This window comes from Mesitornis unicolor, unplaced genomic scaffold, assembly GCF_000695765.1.
Source record: "Mesitornis unicolor isolate BGI_N332 unplaced genomic scaffold, ASM69576v1 scaffold13132, whole genome shotgun sequence".
NCBI classification, from domain to species: domain Eukaryota; kingdom Metazoa; phylum Chordata; class Aves; order Mesitornithiformes; family Mesitornithidae; genus Mesitornis; species Mesitornis unicolor.
In genome coordinates this window covers 39,613-59,542 of record NW_010167194.1, presented here as the reverse complement: position 1 = coordinate 59,542, position 19,930 = coordinate 39,613, and the positions used below count along the sequence as shown (strand labels likewise).

General features: G+C 43.2%; 1 protein-coding gene across 1 annotated transcript in view; it reads left to right on the top strand.

The window, feature by feature from the left end:
• FARP2 (FERM, RhoGEF and pleckstrin domain protein 2) overlaps positions 1-19,930 on the top strand; it is a 66,341-nt gene that overhangs the window by 29,936 nt on the left and 16,475 nt on the right. The window contains exons 7-14 of the mRNA XM_010178612.1: positions 3,075-3,231; positions 4,372-4,467; positions 5,467-5,630; positions 5,777-5,845; positions 6,963-7,020; positions 7,701-7,943; positions 10,762-10,768; positions 17,931-18,109. Of these exons, the coding sequence (XP_010176914.1) occupies positions 3,075-3,231; positions 4,372-4,467; positions 5,467-5,630; positions 5,777-5,845; positions 6,963-7,020; positions 7,701-7,943; positions 10,762-10,768; positions 17,931-18,109 (973 nt within the window). The remainder of the gene's footprint in view (positions 1-3,074; positions 3,232-4,371; positions 4,468-5,466; positions 5,631-5,776; positions 5,846-6,962; positions 7,021-7,700; positions 7,944-10,761; positions 10,769-17,930; positions 18,110-19,930) is intronic.

Below are 19,930 nucleotides of genomic sequence, written 5' to 3'. Positions count from 1 at the left end.
GAATTAGTGTGGGTGGGAGTTAGCACAGTGCTCTTGGAGTGTAACTTGGGAACCCCTGGCCAAAATCAGTATTTATCATCTACTTTTTTTTGTCTTGTATATGTTTAATAAACAGGAACCATGGTACTTCAGCTATTTTGGCACAGTTAAGGAATCTATGGAAGAAATGCTGGGAACACTTAAAGCTGGTATAAAAACACTTCCTTCAGCATTACTCATTTCAGTAAGGGGAAGAGAAATCTGCTTTACCAGTTTAAGCTACCAGACACAGCCAGTACGCGTGGAGGTAACACCAGTAGAAATACAACAAGACGACTCTCTCTGTAGTTTGACATTGCCTTTTCCATGTGAAATCAGATTTTTGTTCCTCTGTGTTTGCTCTTTACAATCCCTTTATACACACGTGGTCATGTAATACTGATGTTTGGGTAAGGTTGGAACTATGGACTGAACTTATAAAGTTAGGAACTTCACTGAATCCCTGCTTTCTCCAGTTGGAGAGAAAAAATAAATTGGATTTCCTGTTGTAGTGTTTTAAATTATTTTTTTCCCTCCAGAATGAATACAGCAATAGAAAACTGTTGAAATCCTGTCGTCAGATGTGTGCGTTCAGGCTTACTTTCTCAGTGCATTTTGTGTGTGTGTGTGTTTTAGTGTAAGGAGCATTTTACTAAGAATCAAAGCAGCGTTGTTTCTTCTAACAACTTCAATTTTTGAAATGTTAGCACACTAAATAAGTTTCATAATTGCACTCTGAATTTTAGAGACAGTTCCTGCATGCAGTTAATATGAATTGTCATCTTCCCTGTTTCTGATAAATTCAGATGCAATAATTCACTTCAATATTCTGTTTTTATATTTAAAAGGTATCTGTATGAAGCAAAAAAGTTGTTCTATATGGAGCAAAAAGTTAGATTGTAATCTAAAACATGACTATTGGTAGGTAGAAGGAGATATTTTGAAGGAGAGAATTTATTTAGTACCAGTGTTGTGGTTGGCACTACATAGTACACAAAAATAGATCATGCTAGAACTAGTTTATTGTCTGTTTTGGTGAAATACAGATTTATGGAAGGAAGGTCATTTCTTGGAAACAGGAGTTTTAAAATTTGTCTTTGTGTGTGCAGGAATCTACTCTGGTTTCCCCACTAGTTGGTTGTAAATGGAGTAATAATTTTTATCCCCCGTGTCTCCCTTATGCCATTACGTTTATCCTCATGAACGCGCATGTTCCAGGAACAATTTGATTGATGCAGTAGCGTAGGTGGCTCGTGCAGCACTTGTGTGGAAGGACCATAGTCTCTGTGATTTCTCACCGTTTTCAGGAGGGATGCAGCGGTCACTTCATCCAGCTGTGGCTGAAGCGGCCTCGCTGCTCCTGGTGCCCCAGTAGGTCCTGGGCTGCTTGTCCTTCTGTGGAGTTTGCAGAGGAGAAGGCTCTCATGCCTTCGCTGGTTCCCCTGGACCCCAGTTATGCCTAAAATTGGCCAGCAGTGTCATCTATGTGGTGTGTTTTTAGTTCAGAGACTGCCTTTGTCAGACTTGTGCTTGCCATCAGGACTTTTTCACTTTCCAGCATGACTGGGGCACGTTCGGTTACAAGAACTCCTTCATGTCCACAGCAACATTTGTTTGTTCTTGGAATATCCTAAACCCCCCATCAGGACCCCTGAACTGATCCGGACCATTTTGACGTGTAGGAATACAAGTACCAGTGCTTGGCTAGAGCATTTCAAGCCTTGTGAACTTATTTATGAGAGGAAATGGCCTCAAGTTGTGCCAGGGGAGGGTTAGATTGAATACCAAGACAAATGTCTTTACTGAAAAGAGTGGTCAAGCACTGGAAGGAGCTGCCCAGGAAAGTGGTGGAGTCACCATCCCTGGAGGTGTTCAAAAAATGTGTAGACATGGCACTTGGGGACATGGTTTAGTGGGCATGTTGGGGTTGGGTTGGCGGTTGGACTTGATCTTAGGGGGCTTTTCCAACCTTCATGATTCGATGATTCTGTATTTGGGGTGGTCCATATGTTGGGGCCTTGCCCATGGAATATCTTGGTGGCACGAGAGCCCTGCGCTGCCTTCTGTGGCGTGGGCAAGAGGTGTTTTGGGCACTGTATGTCTCCTGCTCTGTGGGCTCTCAGTCTCCTCTGTGCTGGCTCTGCTGAGGAGCCCAGATGTGTGGGGTCCATGGTGACCTGTCCTGTTCCTGAAAGCCAACCAAAAAATGCAGAGAAAAATGCACTGCAATCCAGAAAACTCCCCTTCATGGAGAAAAATGGGGGGTGGGGGTGGGGGGGAGATACAGGACTGTTTTGTCATCCAGGAAAACAAAATGTCAGTAGTTCATCTTTGGCAAACTTGCGGAGAAACAAATGAAGGCTGAATCTGTGACTGGTGCGGGCCAGAGTCTGTGTCAGTCTGCATTGCTCGCTGGGACTGTGTGCGCACTCAAAAAGGAGGTGCTCCATGCATGTACATCTTCCTCCTGTTTTCAAAGTCGTTTCAGCAGCTGATGATGCTTCAGAACCCATTTTAAAAATCTTTCTCTGGACTTCTTGGAGAGGAGGGGATCATACAGCCAAAGACTGGGGGAATGCATTGCACCCGATAGTTGTAGTGTAATAATCCAGATGTAGTCCCAAAATCCTGCCTGAAACTGGTTGTTCTGCTGCCAGATTTGCTTTGTTTCTGTCGTGCCGGATGTTGTGCAGCTCTTTTGTCTCTCACTTTTTATCTGATTAATATTAATGTGTGTACAAGCAAGCAGAAGAAGGAGCATTGTGGATTGAATTTGGATTTGTTCAACCTTACTGTTTCTAAACTGAAAAAGCTCTGAACTAGTTAACATTTTTTCAGTGTCTCTGTCTATGGGATGCATTTTAGGTCGATCATCTGCCGTTTGTATTGCTCCTTTTACAAAAATTTCAGTGTAATACTTAACTTTGAGTGCAACTGCCCAACTAGATGAGATAGAAAATTCTCATTTAGTGCCAGAGTGAAGTGCATTAGCCGTGTTGGCAATACTGTAGAAGCAGATTGTTCTTAAAACTATTTATTTTTCTTCCTTGCTATAGGGGTCAAACTCCTGCTGATTCTGCTGAATCTGACTTTCAAGTGCTTGAAATTGCTCGGAAACTGGAGATGTATGGCATCAGGTTCCACCTTGCATCAGACCGAGAGGGCACCAAAATTAATCTGGCTGTGTCGCACATGGGTGTGCTGGTATTCCAGGTAAGGTGGAGAGAGAAGTCTCTCATTATAACTTCAGGCGTCTCTGGTGATTTTAAAACTTAGCATGCTTTTATGGTCAAGGGAGTGTCATTTAAGCCCCCAAAATATTGTCTGGTGCAGTTTGCCCTTGTTGGTGCAAGAGAGAAGAACATCAAAGCCCCACAAAACCATTAGTGACAGTGAATTAGAAGGGGTTTTGTTGCCTGTTTGGAAGTGATGTATGTGTTCAGAGAACATCATCAATTCAGTTGGTACAGGTCTGTAATCCTAGAATTTCACCTCAGTTTCCCTTGTTTTAATGTTTAGTGTATTTTTGCTGGGTTAACGCTCTTCTTAGTGTATAGAAGTGCAGATTCATAGGAGCGATCGGACTGATTAGAATTGCTCCTTTTCGTCATATCAAATAAGCAACTCGATGATCAGAGTTCTGTTTATGAATGCAATCATATTGTTTTCCTCCCCTCAAAGCACACAGGCAGCCAACCTACTCAATTATTTCCACTTGGGCACTCATTTTCTGTTTATTTTGTGTCTTACCTGTTTTTTGTTATGATGGGGCAGCTTCCCTTTGGAGGTGCTTCAGCTGCTGCAGTCCTACAGTTCCTCTTAGTCCTCCCCAGTGGCCTCTCAGTCACTGCAGTTTCCATCATTTCAGCTCATTTGGGTCTTTCTCTTGAAGTGCCATTTTTCGTCTCCTTTTGCTCGTAGAGGGCGACAGCAGAATTGCTGGGGGGTGCTGATGGGGTCCTTCCCTGATGCTTTGGGAGTCAGTGCTGTGGGGCTGATGTGCAAAGGGAAAGGAAAGTGTGTTAAGTAGAATGAAACCCTCATCTTGCTTGTACCATAAAGTGTCCTAACTATTGATGGGGTTAAAATGTTCCTTTCCCATCCGGTTTTCTATGTTTTCATTCAGTTTTTTAGCGTCTGCGCAGACAGACATCGTGCCCTTGCAGCTGTCCCTATGCTGAAAGATGAAATTGTTTAAGAGAATACTGTCACCGGGAATAAAATTTCAGCAGAATGGGTTTGGGGGTGGTGTGTGTGCACAGGCACGTGTCTGTGCACCCTCAGCAGAGTTTTGTGTGCTGCTCTTACTTCTGAAACTTTTGCCAACTCTTAACTGTTACTGTTTTAATTCAGGGTAATACGAAAATCAACACCTTCAACTGGTCGAAGGTCCGTAAACTGAGCTTCAAGAGGAAAAGATTCCTTATTAAACTCCACCCAGAGGTCTGTGTAAGTTTTACTGTCATAGTGGGCTGGTCAGTTTTGGAAAAAAAACCAACCAAACTTAATTTTATTATGAAAAATTCTAGAGTTTTTAATTTTATAGCACAGCTTCAGTGGTGGGGTAGGCTTAGCTTCATCATTCCAAGTCAAAATCTTTCCTTTCTCACCCCGTGTCTGTCATCTTAGATTTTTAGGTTTTGTGTATCAGCCTCAGCTTATCCTTGACATAGGCATATACATGGGTAAACCTAAGACAGGAAAAAAAAAACCAAATACCAAGTATTTGGTGCATCCTGTCTCAGTAATTTTACTCTGAAAAAGTTGCATTTACAATTTCCCTTGGACATAAGCGGAGGTTAACGCTGTCATGATGTCTCTCATCCGTTATCATTTCAATGACCTAAGGTAACTTAAGCATTGAAATAGTAACTCTCTGCTGTTTGGGTAAAAGTGTGAATTGAATTAAAATGGGGAAAAAAAAAGTGTGGCTGAAATATAATTCTGTGTATCAAGGGAACCTGAAGCACAACACCCAGTCTGTGTGTGTAGTAATGTGTCTCACAGAGATTCATGCAATAGCTGTACTCTGACATACGCAGTATTTTCCAGTCTCATCTAAATCTCAGGGAGTAAGACAAGCATCAGAACTTCTACGGAAAATGTATTTTTAAGTTGCTACTATTTCACTTAAATATTTTAATTTCTTTCAAATTACTAACTTAATGGTCCGTATTTCTTAAGGTGAATTATACTGAGCATGTTTCTAAAGTCAAGTGCGTTTTAAACATTTTTACACTGCCAACGTAAAGAAATATTTTTGAAAGCTATTAAATTATTTCAACTGCATTCAGAATAACTTCCATTGCCTCAAGGTGTATGAGAAGTGACTTAGCAAAATACAGTCTCCCACTGGAGTTCAGTCATTTTGTTGGCATGTATTTGTACTTTCCTTATCTCCTCCACTGCCATTTTATGTGCTACTTAGCTTTTGTGTTTTGTTCCCAGGGCCCGTATCAAGATACACTGGAGTTTCTTTTGGGAAGTAGGGATGAGTGTAAAAACTTCTGGAAAATCTGTGTTGAATATCACACGTTCTTTAGGCTCTTTGATCAGCCAAAGCCAAAGGCTAAAGCAGTGTTCTTCACCAGAGGGTCATCATTCAGATACAGGTAGGGAGAAACGCAGCAGATTTATTAAAGCTGAATTCTTTATATCTTAGAAAATGAGATCAAAAGGAAGAAGCATTCTGAAGTCATTCCAGCTGTAATTCTCACCCGCTGCATTTCATAACGTTTGTACTTTTGTGGGTTCACAGTGGACGAACACAGAAGCAACTAGTGGATTATATTAAGGACAGTGGGATGAAGAAAACCCCGTATGAAAGGTAGGCACAAGTAATTTTATAAGATGAAATGTAGTTGAGACTTCCCCAGTGCCCTTATTTCCCGAATTTCGGTGTTTTTAAATGATGCTTGGAGGGATGGTCGTTTGCTGACTTCTCAGTTACTAAGGTCTAACTCAAATTTAAGGTAACTAAACTCAATTTAAGAGATTTATAATTTTGCGATAATTTAAGAATCTTAGGAAATTTTCAGTGTAACTTTTTAGTGTTCGTTGACAGTGTGGGACTTGGCCATCTAAGAGCTCAGTATCTTTTGAAGATTCACTGGAATTAGTGAGGGCTTGTCTGTGTGTCACCGTAGCTCTATAAGCAGCCGGTGGCAGAGCACATAATTGAACTTGGGGTCTGCAAGTCTGAAATGATGGCCTTACGTACTCATTCATTTCTAATAAATAAAGGAAGAATGTGCATTTTCATTATAAAATTGCCATATACTTACCTGACTATGAACCCATCCTGTCTGTGTGTGGTGAAACACCTCATGTACTTTCATCTAAAAATAATAGGAGCTTAATAGGAATTTTTAGATGTTCGCATTAATCTAGTATTAATAAATATTTTTAATTTCTTGGACTCCACTGGAGCTCCTTTTCTATATGAATGATTGATTTTCTAGTAAGTTATTGACACAGAATGAATCTAACCATGAATGTGATGCTGGATACCACTTTTTGGGGTGTAACATATAGAACTTTATATGCCAGAAATTATATGGTTGACTGAATTGTAAGTTGTTTGTAAAATGGTTACAGATCAACTCATTCTGCTTTTGAAGCCATTAATTTGTAGATGTTTATACTGATGACGAAGGAAGAAGTTAATCTAAATGTGCTATTTAGTCTAATCTTCTGCCCCAAGTTGCTCTTGAGTTCTCCTTCAGTGGTACGAATGATCTGGGTCTTTATTCAATTTTCTTTATGCTTCTTACTCCTGATTAATTTACAACTCTTGTGACTTTAAAAATCTTAGTGATTAACAGAATGTGGTAAAATACAGCTTGAGACATTTATGTTGGGTACTAGGATGGAAATAGCTGAATGGGGAAGGGAGAAAGCTCCTTCATGTCTTGGAAACTCACAGGATGCTCTCTTCTCTGCAGGAGACACAGCAAAGCCAGGGCATCCACACGCACTTCGAATGCTGACGTGCCAAAACAGGTCAGTTCTGTGGCACTCTTGGTATTGCAGTCAAGGAAGCTGACAAACAGCTTTCCAAAATGACGATGAATAACGGTGATCCGAGTGAACTCTTCATCTGGAACTGTGTTTCCGTGTTTCTGATGCACGGTTTGTATCAGTTTTGATAGCTGTAGCCAGTGGAGTCTACAGGGGGTAGCATTTTGCTTTTCACAGTTCAGCTTAACAGAAAAGAAGATGTCATGCTTTCTAGTATGTTATTATTTCAGGGGATTAGTTTATCTTCAGGTACTTCTAACTGCTCTCTGTGGAAGTCCTGAGTTCATTCTATAGATGCCTTCTGCAGTCAGGTCAAGAAACAGAGTTTCACCGATAGGCTTGCTTTACATGTGGGAAGTTAAGGAAGCATCACATGATTTTGCTGTCATCTTTTTGTGTTACTTTCCCTTGTGAGTCCTTTTTCAGTAGAGGCTATAAAATACAGAGATAAAACTTATCACCCAGTTATCAGAACTCAGGAAAAAAGGTCTTGCCTCTTACTGGGGATGCTGGATCCGTTTCTGTACCCAGTGTTTTGTTTGCTGTAAAGAGAGCTCTTTTGAAGCATGTATTCCTTCTGCATCAGGGCCTGGTTATTGTGTTCGTTTTGATGCATTATAAAAATCTTTTTATCTGTTGTTTCTACCTTTTTTCCCTCCTAGAGTGTCCCATTCACTGAGGGCTTGAGAACCCCGGGGTCTCCTGCCTCAGCAGCTGCCCCCTTCCACTCAGTTCACACATCGGCCACTCCTGCTCCTGTCCTGCCCATCTTTGCAGAAACCAGCCCTTCCTCTTTGGACCCCCGAGCACCGTACACACGGATTCCAGAAAAAACTACTCCAGCGCCAGGAGAAGAAGCAGGGAGGAAGCTGATGCAGCAGCCTGGATCTCCCATGCTCCAAGGTGTTGGGTTTGATAGTGTTGCAGGAAACTGTAACCCTGCTTGTCCTGTCATTGAGAGTGGTTGTGGTTTAGATCTAGATGTAGAGAAGAGCAGTAAGGAGAGCAGGGTTGCTATATGTAAAAATGACAATGATGAGGATGACTTTACCACAGGTGTTTTCCTTGCTGAACAAGAGCATCAGCATGGCAGTCGGGGTGCCCCTCTTTTCACATTGACAAATTCGCAGTTACAGGTGTCAGAGGAATTTATTGATGATGACCCAGCAGAAATGTCCTTTTTTGCTGGGGGCTCTGAGGCGTTTTCGTATGTGTACAGTGGTTTAGAGTTAAAGGACTCTGATTTTTCTCAGTGTGTGTCAGAGTCGCCTGGCTTAACTACAGATGCCCTTCAGCAAAACATGGTCTCTTCTCAGTCAAGCCCTGACAGGTACTCAACCGAAGCAGTAGATATGAACATGGAAGATGAGTTTGAATTTGAAGAAGGGAGCGATTTCAATGGCAATGAGAGACCATCAGATACCTCAGAGCTGTTTGAGGTGAAGGCTCAAGCGAGTAGGATGCAAAGCCTCCTGAGCCCATCCGAAACAAGTTCACTCATCAACAACCGCTCCGAGAGCAGCTCCCTCAATAATTTGCCACTGAACGGGACGTCCTCCCTGCACGCGTACAGCTCCACCAACCATTCAGAGGCCAGCTCCATGGTGAACTTCCCCGCCTACTCGGTCCGCTCCGAGTCTAGCTCAGCCTTTCAGTTCACAGACATCATCGACCAGCTGGAGCAGCTGAGCTATCCGCCTACCACCACGGAAGACTCCAGCAGCACGGACACGGACTCCTGGGACTCCGAAACCGCTGCGCCACTGGATGTAAACCTTTTCTTTAGTAACCCTTTTGCTCAAGCCACCGGTGAGAACTTTGCTTTTGACTTTCAGAATAATTTAAAAAATCTCACGCAGGAAGACTGGACAGAGAAGGCACACGTCAATTGATTGACTCTTGATTTTTGTGATGGGTCCTTCTATGCTGTTCAGGCTTAGAAGTCAAAAGGGTGTGGTGTCAGTCACTTGAAGCAAAAAACTTTAATCCAGTGGCTGGATTTTAAATCACATAATGCAGCTGATTTTTTAATTTTTTTTAATGTACCTCTTCAGTTCCCCTCAAAGCATCCTAGCTTTGGTGCTGCGTGACATGCATCACACTGCATCCAGAATGTGTCGTAATGGGCTACGATGTTTGCAAAGTGCTGCATTTAGGAAAAACCACTGATTTCAGAGACGTTAAGTATCATCAGCTGGCTCATGCAGACATCACAAATCACACTACACCGAAGGATTACTTTGGCTATAAACATATCTGTAAGAGACTGGTATCATATGCTGTTCGTCCAACACCCAGATGCAACAGTCACTTTTGCACGTACTCGCTAACAAGCAGCCGCATCCAGTAAATTACATTTTCCTGCACTGAGAGTCCCAAACAGAGTTTTGGGTTTGGTTTTTTTGTTTCCACAATCAAAAAAAAATAGACAATCTTCAAATCAGTTATGAAGGAAAGTTTTAAAATATCAACCTATGCAACATGTCTGTGGTGTACATCAAAGAGTAAATAACCTATGTGGTAGTTTAGAAGAGGGAATGCGTACACAATCAAAACCAGCAGTTGCCAAAACTTCTTGTGAAGACAATCATTGTATTTTCTGACTTTGAAGTGCCTTCAGCAGCCCAGCAACAAACAAGTGCCCTTTTGCTTCGCAGCAGTTTGGAGATATATGCATAGACTGTAAAAGCACTTAATCCCCGTTGCATTTTTGTCTCAACTTCTTTTTCTTTATTTAATCACTCTGCATAAGAATGCTCAGAAATGAATTCATAAGTCTCCTTTAGCTGTGGAAGACGGGTGGTGGTAAACCCAGTGGTAGCTTGAACTTTTTCTTTAAAATATCAGCTGTATTCAGAAAAATACCATAATCTTTCTGCGAAATTGAGACGTTAGGAGGAGTGAATACTGTAGAAGCAGTTAGAGCTTCACTGCTTTTGTAGCTTGTTTTAGTCAGGTGAATTTGACGTGAGACTTGGTCTGTAAGGTTGAAAGTGTAATTGAAAAGGCAGTGACTGAACTGGTCACATCTGATTTGGCAACGTTTATTGAGGTGAAACAGTAAAAGTTGTGAAATGTCCTTGCTGTCTGCCAACGGGATGGATTAGAGGGGTGAAATTCCGAGCTTCAGCTCCTAATAGCATTTTTTAGAGTATTTTGCTTTTGTGCGAGCAAGAATGTGAAATCTGTAAAGCCTGACTGCATCATTGTGATGGAACGTGTCGTCTCCTTCAGCCGCTGGGTTTTGGGGTTCCCTGCTGTGCAGTTTTGAGCCCTTTGCTGTTTCCAGAAGGAGAGAGCACAGTGCTGGTACAGTCAACACCTCCAGAGTGAGCAGCTTACAGTTACAGCACTTCATGCTCAGTATTATTCACAGCAGTCGTCTTAAGTGTGGTCTTGATATATCGTTAAAAGGCTTTCATTATTTACTCAAATATTTAAAAATTACTATTTCTCAAAATCCAGATAAGTAAAACATCAAGGGAGTTCCTCTCAAGGTACGGTGGAACACGAGGAGGTAAAACCTCCTTTAGTCACCCATTTCTTCTCGTTGTTTTTGCCAAGGTACGATTGTTCTTCCCAGCACTTGCCTTTATGTTGTGGTCTCTGATTTGAGTGGAATTGATGTTCCCTAAGAAACCTGTTGCCTTTGCCAGTGACACAGAAAAATCAAAGCACATTCAGGACAAAGTCTTAGTTTGGACCTACAGGAATGTGCAGCAGTTTGATGGTTTGATTCACTTTATTTCTTTTTTCTTCTGTTGGATTTGTGTTCTGGCTCTTTGTGTGGCTTTATTCACACCTGTGGAGGGGATGGCGTGGGTGTGAAATAGGACATTTCTAAACAGGTGCTTGGAGAAAGTCTTCAGTTGTGTCCAAAGATGATATCTTTATGTATGCTTTTAGGCGGTTTGTCCGATTTCCTTCCCACCATGGACTTTATTATGTAGCTTAAAAACACAAAAACAGGAAGTAGACTTCTGTCTGCAAAGTCTCTTACAGGTTATGGAGTCAGGGACAAATACGTCAATGAAGATTTAGAGGAAGGCTGTTCATTTCTTTGATCTTTTTAAAAAGATTCAGGATTCAGCTATTTACATATAGCCATGTCTGCCTCTGTGTTTCATGCCTCGATCACAGTCTCTCCAAGTTTGTTAGAATTGCTTAATGTCAGAATAAATCCAACTAAATTCTGTAGGTTTTCAGAGGATCTTGGGAAAAAGCTGCCTGTGTTTTCAGCAAACACACTTGGCAATCCTGAGAGAAGGCTTGTCAGTATGTTTGCTTGCACCGCAGTTAGTTCTAAAAGATGTCTTCAGTGTTTTTCTTCTTGTATTTTGCAACTGTGCAGATGTTTTATTGGCAATTATAAATCTCAGGGATTTAAAAAAAACGCAACCCAAACAGTAGTAGGAGTCTTAATGTAATGCCCCTTTTGTTTTCTAAAGGAATGGGAGTGACTGGGTACTTGGTCCTTTAGTTTAGAGCAAGAAATGTGGAGCCACAGATGAGGGTGGGGTGGGGTGGAGCTTTGACCCAGTTGCGGAGCTGTTTGGATGAAGGTTTTAGTTAGGGGGGTCACCAGGAGCACTGGTCCTTCACATATAACTGCTGGTTATGTCAGTGCTGTCGCTGATCGATACCACGTAGCTGTCGTGGGTTCTTCTGGGCTTTTCTGCTTTTCAAAGCTGTGTGGCTTCTGAGGGCCTAGTTGCATGCTTAACTTTGTTGGTTTATTTGTGGGTTCCCAGAAAGAGGAGAAAATTGAGTTCGTAAGTAAGAGTTTCTATGATAGCAAGAAAGCTGTGAGAAAAAAGGTTCTTCATCATTTCCTGCAGAGGGGTAACTTCAGATTCATCTGCCCATAGAGACACAGAGACAAGCAGCCTGCCTGCAGGGAAACGGGCTGACTCGGTGCTTTGCCATGAACTCAGGCACTGACTGAGTTATTTTAGTGTCCCAAGTACCAGCAATGCTGCTAAGTTTTCACTGTTCCTCCCTGTGCTTGTTTTATTTTCTTTTTCCAGTGTCAGTGCTACTAAAACTCAGGTCCTGGTACTGATTCTGTTCTTATTTCCCGAGCACACAAGTTTTCTTTCCAAGAAGGCGAGCAGTGTGCAGGCAGCTCTGGAGTTGGTGCTGGCCACCTTGCCGAGAGAGCTGGGACCCTGGCAGGCCCCACGCAGTGAAAGCTGCTGCGGGAACTGTGTGGCATGAAAAAGGGGGGAAATTTCATAGGTGTACTTGCCTTGAGAAGAAAGCATTTGAGGAGCTGTGGTAGAAGGAGATGAGGTGCAAACCTTCACGTGTCCCTGACAAGTGAGTGGTTGACACTGTCACTCTGCAGGTACGTTACATTATTCCATGTTTATGTTCTGCCCCCGTCTGCAGGAGGCTGGGCAGAGCCACATACAGGTACTTACATTTCTATATAGTTTTAGTGCCATGTTTTTCCAGAATGGAGAACAGCTGGGGTTTCCAGGCTGGTTCTCCCACTCCAGGCTGTGCGTCCGCCGGCCCTTGCAGCAGTGGCTCAGCAAAGGGAAACGGAGCCACTGCTCCTGCTCCCTAGTGAACTGGGACTGGTTCCCATCCTTCCACTGCTCTGGGTTCCTATTTTAGCAAATCCCTGCAGCCGTAGAAAGCACGTCAGTATTAGTGGCTTCCCAAACTGAATTAGGCTGGTGGGTTTAGCTCTCTTATAGTGCTTAACCTGCACGTTGCAGTGCGACTAAAAGACACGGAGAAATGCATGTCCTGAATGGGTGATTTACTTTGCACCCATATTCCTGTACGTGTGTGCTCACAGCCACTCTACATTTAAGCACATTTATTAAATGGAAGCACTACATCCAGGACATTTCTGATCTTCATGTACGCAGTTAGTGGAGCTCCTTTAATTTGCACAGAACAGGGGTTGTAGGATATTCTGTGACCTATCCTCCACCTGGTTAAACATTGGTAAATGTTCCTAGCCTGTGCTATCTGTTGTGTGTAGACTTTGTCATTTTAAAGTACTCGTTCATTATTCCAGTAATAACGCTGTATATCTCCCAGGACGTATCGTATTTTATCTTAGGATGGAATAGGGCGATAATATTGCTTTGCTTTCATCTTTCACTTTAATTTCCAGCGAATTTCAGAGTTGCTAGATAATCCCACGTATTGATCTCCTTTTTCCTGTGTATATTTGTATTGTGGTCATAGGTGATTTTGTTTAAGGAGTGGTGTTTTTTTTTTTGGTTGGTGGCTTGATTTTGGTTTGGCGTTGATTTTTTTTTTTTTGGTGTTGGTAGTTTTTTGTTTAGTTGCAAATCTTGATAAGGCTAAGATTTCCTGGAGACACTAATAAAAGTCATTATAATTTTATGCTTTCTGGTGCAAACCTGTCGGTAAGTCATTCCCATTATTGTCATTTTGCAAAACATGCAAAACCAAGCCATAATTATCTGGTATTGATTGAACGAATAAGTACACAATACGATTCTCATTGTAGTCCTTTAGCTGTCACTACCTGTAGTTTATAACAGCTCTGACACTGCACCTGTCACAAATGCCATGTGTATACGTACGGGTATACATATACACTCGCTGGGGGAGTATGGGGAGACTTCACAGTTCCAAACATGTATCATAAAATCCACTTCATTCATTACCTGCTCGTGGGATTAGTCCACTGGGTGAGCTGTAGCTTTGCAGGTTTCGAATTTGAAGCGTGAGAAATTGAACCTGGTTTGTGGGGAAGGCTTTGCTAGAAATTTGCCAAAGTCACGATATTCAGCTGGCGCTGGGACGGCAGCCGAGAGCGCAGCAGTTTCGGTAAGGAACACGACGTGCCTGTTTAGCAATGCAGACAGGGTATGCGTGCCTTCGTTAGAGCGACTCCCCAGTTAAATAGGTGCTACTCTTTTCAGGAAAGGATTATGGTGAGAAAACAAAGAGGGCTGGAATTTTTAATTGATCTCTTGAACTTTATCTTTTATACGGTAAATGTTTTATTGAATTACTTGTTGGGATTTTTAATATCTTTGTGTCTGTTCAGATTGCCGGTTATGAACCTACAGATTTGTACTAATTCATAATTTCAATTGTTTATGCAATAAAATAAGGAAACCTTTGATATAAATGACAACATGGGCTTTTTAGCTTTATTTTTCATTACCCTTGTGTTTGAAATAGAATAAATATTTGCTCTCCTAGTCAAGGCATCTTAGAGTTTAATTACCAGCTCTGCCCAGCCAGTTCTCCTCCTGTACCCCTTTGTGGAAAGCAGAGCACAGCTGAGGCCAATACTGGTGTGAGCTTTTGAAAGGACTGTTTGGTGCAGACCTTCTGCTTGGGAGACAAATGGGACTGAAAGTTCAGATTTTGTTACAGGAATTATATTTATTGTGGGGATGTTTTCTTTCAAACTGTGTTGTCCCTCAAACTCTCCTGTATATTTGTTTTTATTGGAAGCCCATCCTTTATTGCAGGCATAGGGTATGGAAGCAATTGCGTATTTTCTAGGTTGAAAGTTCTCCTTCAGGAGTCTGTGACCAATGTCTGGGTAAATCCTCTTTTCCTGAATCACATAAACATTTGCTTAAAAAACAAGTCAGTAGTACTTGTGTAAGTAAACTGAGCAGGTTTCTGGGCTAATTTGAATTGACAAATTTAAAAAAAAATTCTCCATATTATGTTTGCTGAGTGACAAAACAATGAAAACACTCAAAACCCTTTGCTTTTCAGCAAGGAGGAATTATTGGGCAGAATTGACTCTTGGCTTCCTTGCGAGTGTCAGGAGATGTCAGGAGATGTCAGACCATAGCATGTTAAAACATTTTATTACAGGGGGTGAATTTGATTATTTTTTTTTCAATTATATACATGCTGGTCTTCTAATGAAACTGTGGTTTTGTTTGGTATTCTCAAAGATCTTTGAGTATGTGGAGTCTTACACCAAACTGTCACATTTTTCTATGTTGCTTTGAGTCGAGTGCATCTGTGTGTGCTGTGAAAGCAGAAAGCCGTCGTGTGCAGAACACAGCCACATGTGTGGGGTTCTGATTTCCCTTGCTGGATACCCATGTCATTGCATGGACACCCGGACTCCTGCTTACCACCAGGCTTCCTGCTTTGGGATGCTGCTGTTACGACTTACGTGTGGAGAACAGATTTCCCCTTCATGCGAACTGCTGAACCGTGGACCCATCCCTTGCAGAGAATTGTCCTTTTTAATGTCCCTGCAGGATGCACCAGGGTTGAATGTCGAAGGAAATCATTCACACACTTTGATCTTCATACCAATATTTCTCCCTGATCAGAAGTTTTCTACGTTGAACAGCTGTTGAAAGCAGCTATGGCTACTCTGACTGTTGCATGGATTCTTCCTTTCCCGTCCTTCCCCAGGAGAGCAGAGAGTCGCTTCACATCTCGCCAGCTCAACTGGGAGCTCCACGTGTGCTGCTCCAGTGGAGAAACACCGTTGGCTTATGAGAATGAAAATTTCAGTATATGCTTGTAACGTCATCTGCCAAGATACTCCATTGTACTGACTTTATATCAAGCATTTAAACAAGTGTTAGCAAAAAAGCTAACTTGAGCTGCTCTGAGACATTTTACAGTCCTTTCTAGAAAAGACAGATTTCAGAAATCACATTAACTGTGGAAGATCCCTTGACAGAATCTGCCACTCATGTGGACATCCTGACACTCATTGCAGCTGTAACAGCTCCGTCCTGAGCTCTTTATTGTTCTCATCCATGGGAAGTAAAGGGCGGCTCTGTGGTGTCCTCCCGTAGCTGTCTGCGTGAGGGGAAGGGCGCTACCACCCCTGGAGCAACGATGGGCGTTTGCATCTGTGGGTTGGCCCCCTCCCAGGTGTGGGGAGAGAGGGAGCCCCGTGGTGCTGCATTGCAGGCTCTGCTCCATTCGGGCTTCTCCAGGAGCTGAACATACCCTTCATTTTCATAAACCACTTGGGCTTCGGGCAACAGGGTTCTGGCTGTCTCAGATATAAATGAGCAAGTGTTTGAAATTAATTTAATGGCCAGCTGCTGCTGTTGAAAGTGATAAAAACTGGAACAACTTAGTTGAAAGAAGCAGGCAGTGAAGTTTGTGTGTAGCAAGTTACATCCCTTTTGTTCCCCTTGTATCAAAAGCAATTCAAGTTACAGATTTGGGAACATGTCGCTACATCATCTTAAATTCCAGGAATTTAAAGCAGCTCCTCACCCCTGTACGCTTGTAGGTTTTAAGCTGTTGTTCCAGCATCCCTGACATGTAAAAGCAAACTCACAATAATCTCCTGTCCTTGTATAGGTGCAGCAAATGCCAGGTGGTGTTGCTTTCCTCTGCTGATCTTAAAAGCAGTGGGAGCGACAGAAACGCTCAGGCCGAAACAAAAACTGGCTCCAGAGTGACGGCGTGTGCCGAGCATATTAATAGTTAACTCCGCAGCCTGGATGATGGGAATCTCTTCCAGGTGACGGAGCGCAGCACTGTTTAGCTTCCTGCGTTTGTCAATGTGAAAACGGGAGCGTGGCTCCCTCGCTGCCGCCAGCGCCTGGCCCTGCCTTGGCTTCCCGAGCCTGGGAGCGGCGGCTGCTCTTGCCCACAGCGAATCCCAAAGCTCCCAGCTCCTCCAGCACCCGTGCCCTGTGGCTGTGTCCAGAGATATCCACGGGGGCTGATTGGGGTTTTTTTTAAAACCTTTTGGGATGATTTTTAAGTAGTCTGGTAACTGATGAGTTGGCATTTTTGGTTTCGCTGTCGATTTTCCTGTTTGCCTTGGGTGGGGTGATTCAGCCCTCGCTCGCTGCTTGTAATGCACAACAAATGGTGCTGGGGAGGATCATGCGCGTGGCTGAGGGTTTGAGCCGCGCGGTGGAAGCAGGAGATGCTGAAGTGCTTGGTACCCATGCAGTTGCCTGATCTGACGAAGCTTGTCTGTTTATCGTAGGGAAGAGCAGGGAAAAAGAGTAGGTGAGGTTAATAGGGATTCTGTGGGTGTAGGGTGAGAAATGGGAGTGTCTGTTGCCTTTGTTTGGTCCCAAAAAGCAGAGCTCTTGACCAGTCGTTTTCACTGTGACGCCTCAAGGAGGGTCTGCAGGAGAGAGGAGGGCAGCTACTGTTTGTAGGCTAAAATTCACTTTAATCATGTCCAAAATCTCTGAAGGGTCCAGAAATGAAATAGTAATAATGTAAAAAAAAATTGGCAATTAATAATGTAAAGCAAAGCAGTGCAAGTTACTACTGCTTCTGACAGGTTTTGCTGTGTGAGAGGATGGTGTCCATGCAGTTAATACGCAGTGCTGCAAAATTGCTTTCCTTTGAGATCAGTAGTTTATTTGTATAGTTCGAAAAGCCAGGAGTGAAATCTTTTGCATGCTCCCTTTTTTTGCATAGCAATACGTTTACCTTGTCCATTGATGCAACTCTGGAGACTCCCTGATTTCTGAATGTATTTTTAATGAGCCTTATCTTCCGGAATGGAGAGTAGTGGGATGATTTGTCCTAACCTTTCCCTGGGGTGGAAAGTGATTCTTATTTTAAAAAGGAAAAAATAAAAGCTGTATTCGTGTTACCGCAGTATAATCCTGTGCTGCAAACCCTGCTCAACAAAATCCAGCAGAATTCGAGTACTGTTTCCTAGAAGCTAAACAATTTATCCTTTTCCATTAAATGTAGTTTCAAAGGTGTCTGTCCTTACTGCGCTGCCATGTCGCGGCTGAGTTGCAGGGAACGCTCCGTTTGCACTTTAGATGTATGTGCCTTTTTTTTTTCTTTTGACTTTTTTTAAATAATGTGAGATTGCAGTTATGGTTTACAACAGTGGGTCTTAGATGTGCTATCTTTGAAACCATTTTCTCCCCTTTTCCACTCCATCTTCTCGTTCTTTTCCCACCCAGGCCTCACCGTGAACCATCCTCAGCTCTCGTCCCTCGTGCTGAAGAGTCCCCTGGGCTTGAACCCCACTTTTCAGGTGAACCTGAACGCAGCCGGCCAGGGTTCATCCCCTCTTCTGAGTCCTGTCCTCAGCGATGCTGGCGGCGCTAGGATAGAAGAGGATGACGAAATGAAGCGTAAGGTAAGATAATGATGCAATGGGGAGCTCACGTCATGAGAAAAGCAGTAGTTTTGAGCAAGGAGCTGTGCTTGCTGCTTACTGAACGCTGACTGCATTACATTTTGTGGTAGAACAGACATGTTTGGTGGTTAGCGTTAAAAACTCCGGCGCTGAAGGTTTGGTCGGGTTTGTTTACCTCACTGTTGTGGTCTGAGTCCCCACTGCCCTCTTGGCATAGGGATCTTCTTAGCCTCTGGGACGACCTCCTGCTGTTTTAGCAGGAACTGCTGCTGAGGGCCTCAGTGCAGCAGAGAGCTGTGCTCAAAGTCTGCCTTTTATACCCCAGAATGGAAACAAGAGTTCAGATTGGACATTAGAGAGAGGTTCTTCACTGCGAGAGTGGTTGGTCTCTGGAACAGGCTCCCCAGGGCAGTGGTCATGGCACCAAGCCTGGCAGAGTTCAGGGAGCATCTGGATGATGCTCTTAGTCATATGGTTTAGTTTTAGGTGGTTCTGCGAGGAGCAGGGAGTTGGACTTGATGATCCTTATGGATCCCTTCCAACTTGAGATACTCTTACGAGATGTGGCTTCCTGAGAAGAGCTGTTTGAGGGCAAGAGTTGATACGTATTTGATATAAAATGGTGCACTTGGTGCCTTTTGTTATATTAGAATATAAAAATTATCCCTTTGTCTTTGTCATGAGACTATTGAAAGCACACTCCAAAGCAGGTGAGTTGTTCAAGGTGGTTCTTTCTGAAAGGCTGGCAGGAGAGGTGGCTGTCAGTTCTGGAAATCAGTTGCGTTTGGCTCATTCAGTAATGAAAAGTTGCGTCACGAATTGTGTCACGTATTGACACTGAACCTGGTCTTGTCTTTGCTGAGTGCTGTCGTGTTTAACCCATGTCAGCTCACTGGACTGTGTTGGAGTGTGCTCTGTGTCCTTAATAAAAATGTGTTCTAAAATAATTTCATTTACCAGCACAGAGAATAGCACGCAGCTACCATTTGTCGGTTTATAAGGTGTGTTCTTCCTAGGTTCTTTGCTTCCTGGGAACTCCCCAGCGTCACCCCAGAAAGCTGCAAAGTCTCTGCTGCAAAGGTGCATGTTCTATGATGTGGGGCTTTCCTCAGCCCCATGTAGAGCTCAGGATTCACCCTTTCTCGGGTAATCCTAATTATAAAACATTTTCCTTCTGGAGGTGATTCCACCTTTAGTCCTAAAGACATGGACTTCAGCGTCATTGAGCAAGGCGTCTCTGCCCCAGTGACCATCCGTTTCCTCTTGAGGACTGGAACACTGCAGAGCCTTTCTGAAAGGTGAAGTAAGTGGTGGTAGCCCACAAACTGTGACCAGGGTCTCCCAGGAGCTTCTGCAGAGCATTACGTACTCTGTGCAGCAACTCTCCTCTGGTCTGTGTGGCAAAGCTGATGTCCTGCTTCATGCTGACATCTGATCCTGTGCCTGGGGAAGCAGTGGCTTCATGGACCTCCACGGTTTTTCAGAATGACAGAGATGGCCAGATGTCACCGTGTGATTCATGTTTTCTTCCCTCTCTGCACTATGTGAGCAGGCCTTCACGGTAGTTGCTAGGAATAACAAGGATGTGCAACCACAGTATGGTTGAGGTTGGAAGGGACCTTTTCTAGTCCAGCCAGCCCCTCTTTTTAAGCAGTGACTCAATTCAGATGCGCTCAGGAGAAATAAATGTGTGTGTGTATGTGTGTGTACACATACACTGACACATGCATTCTCTGACCACCTTTCAGATGTAGATAACAAATTACCAGACTTTGCCTCCGCAGGGGCATGGTGTATAGTATGTGACAAACTGCATGTCAC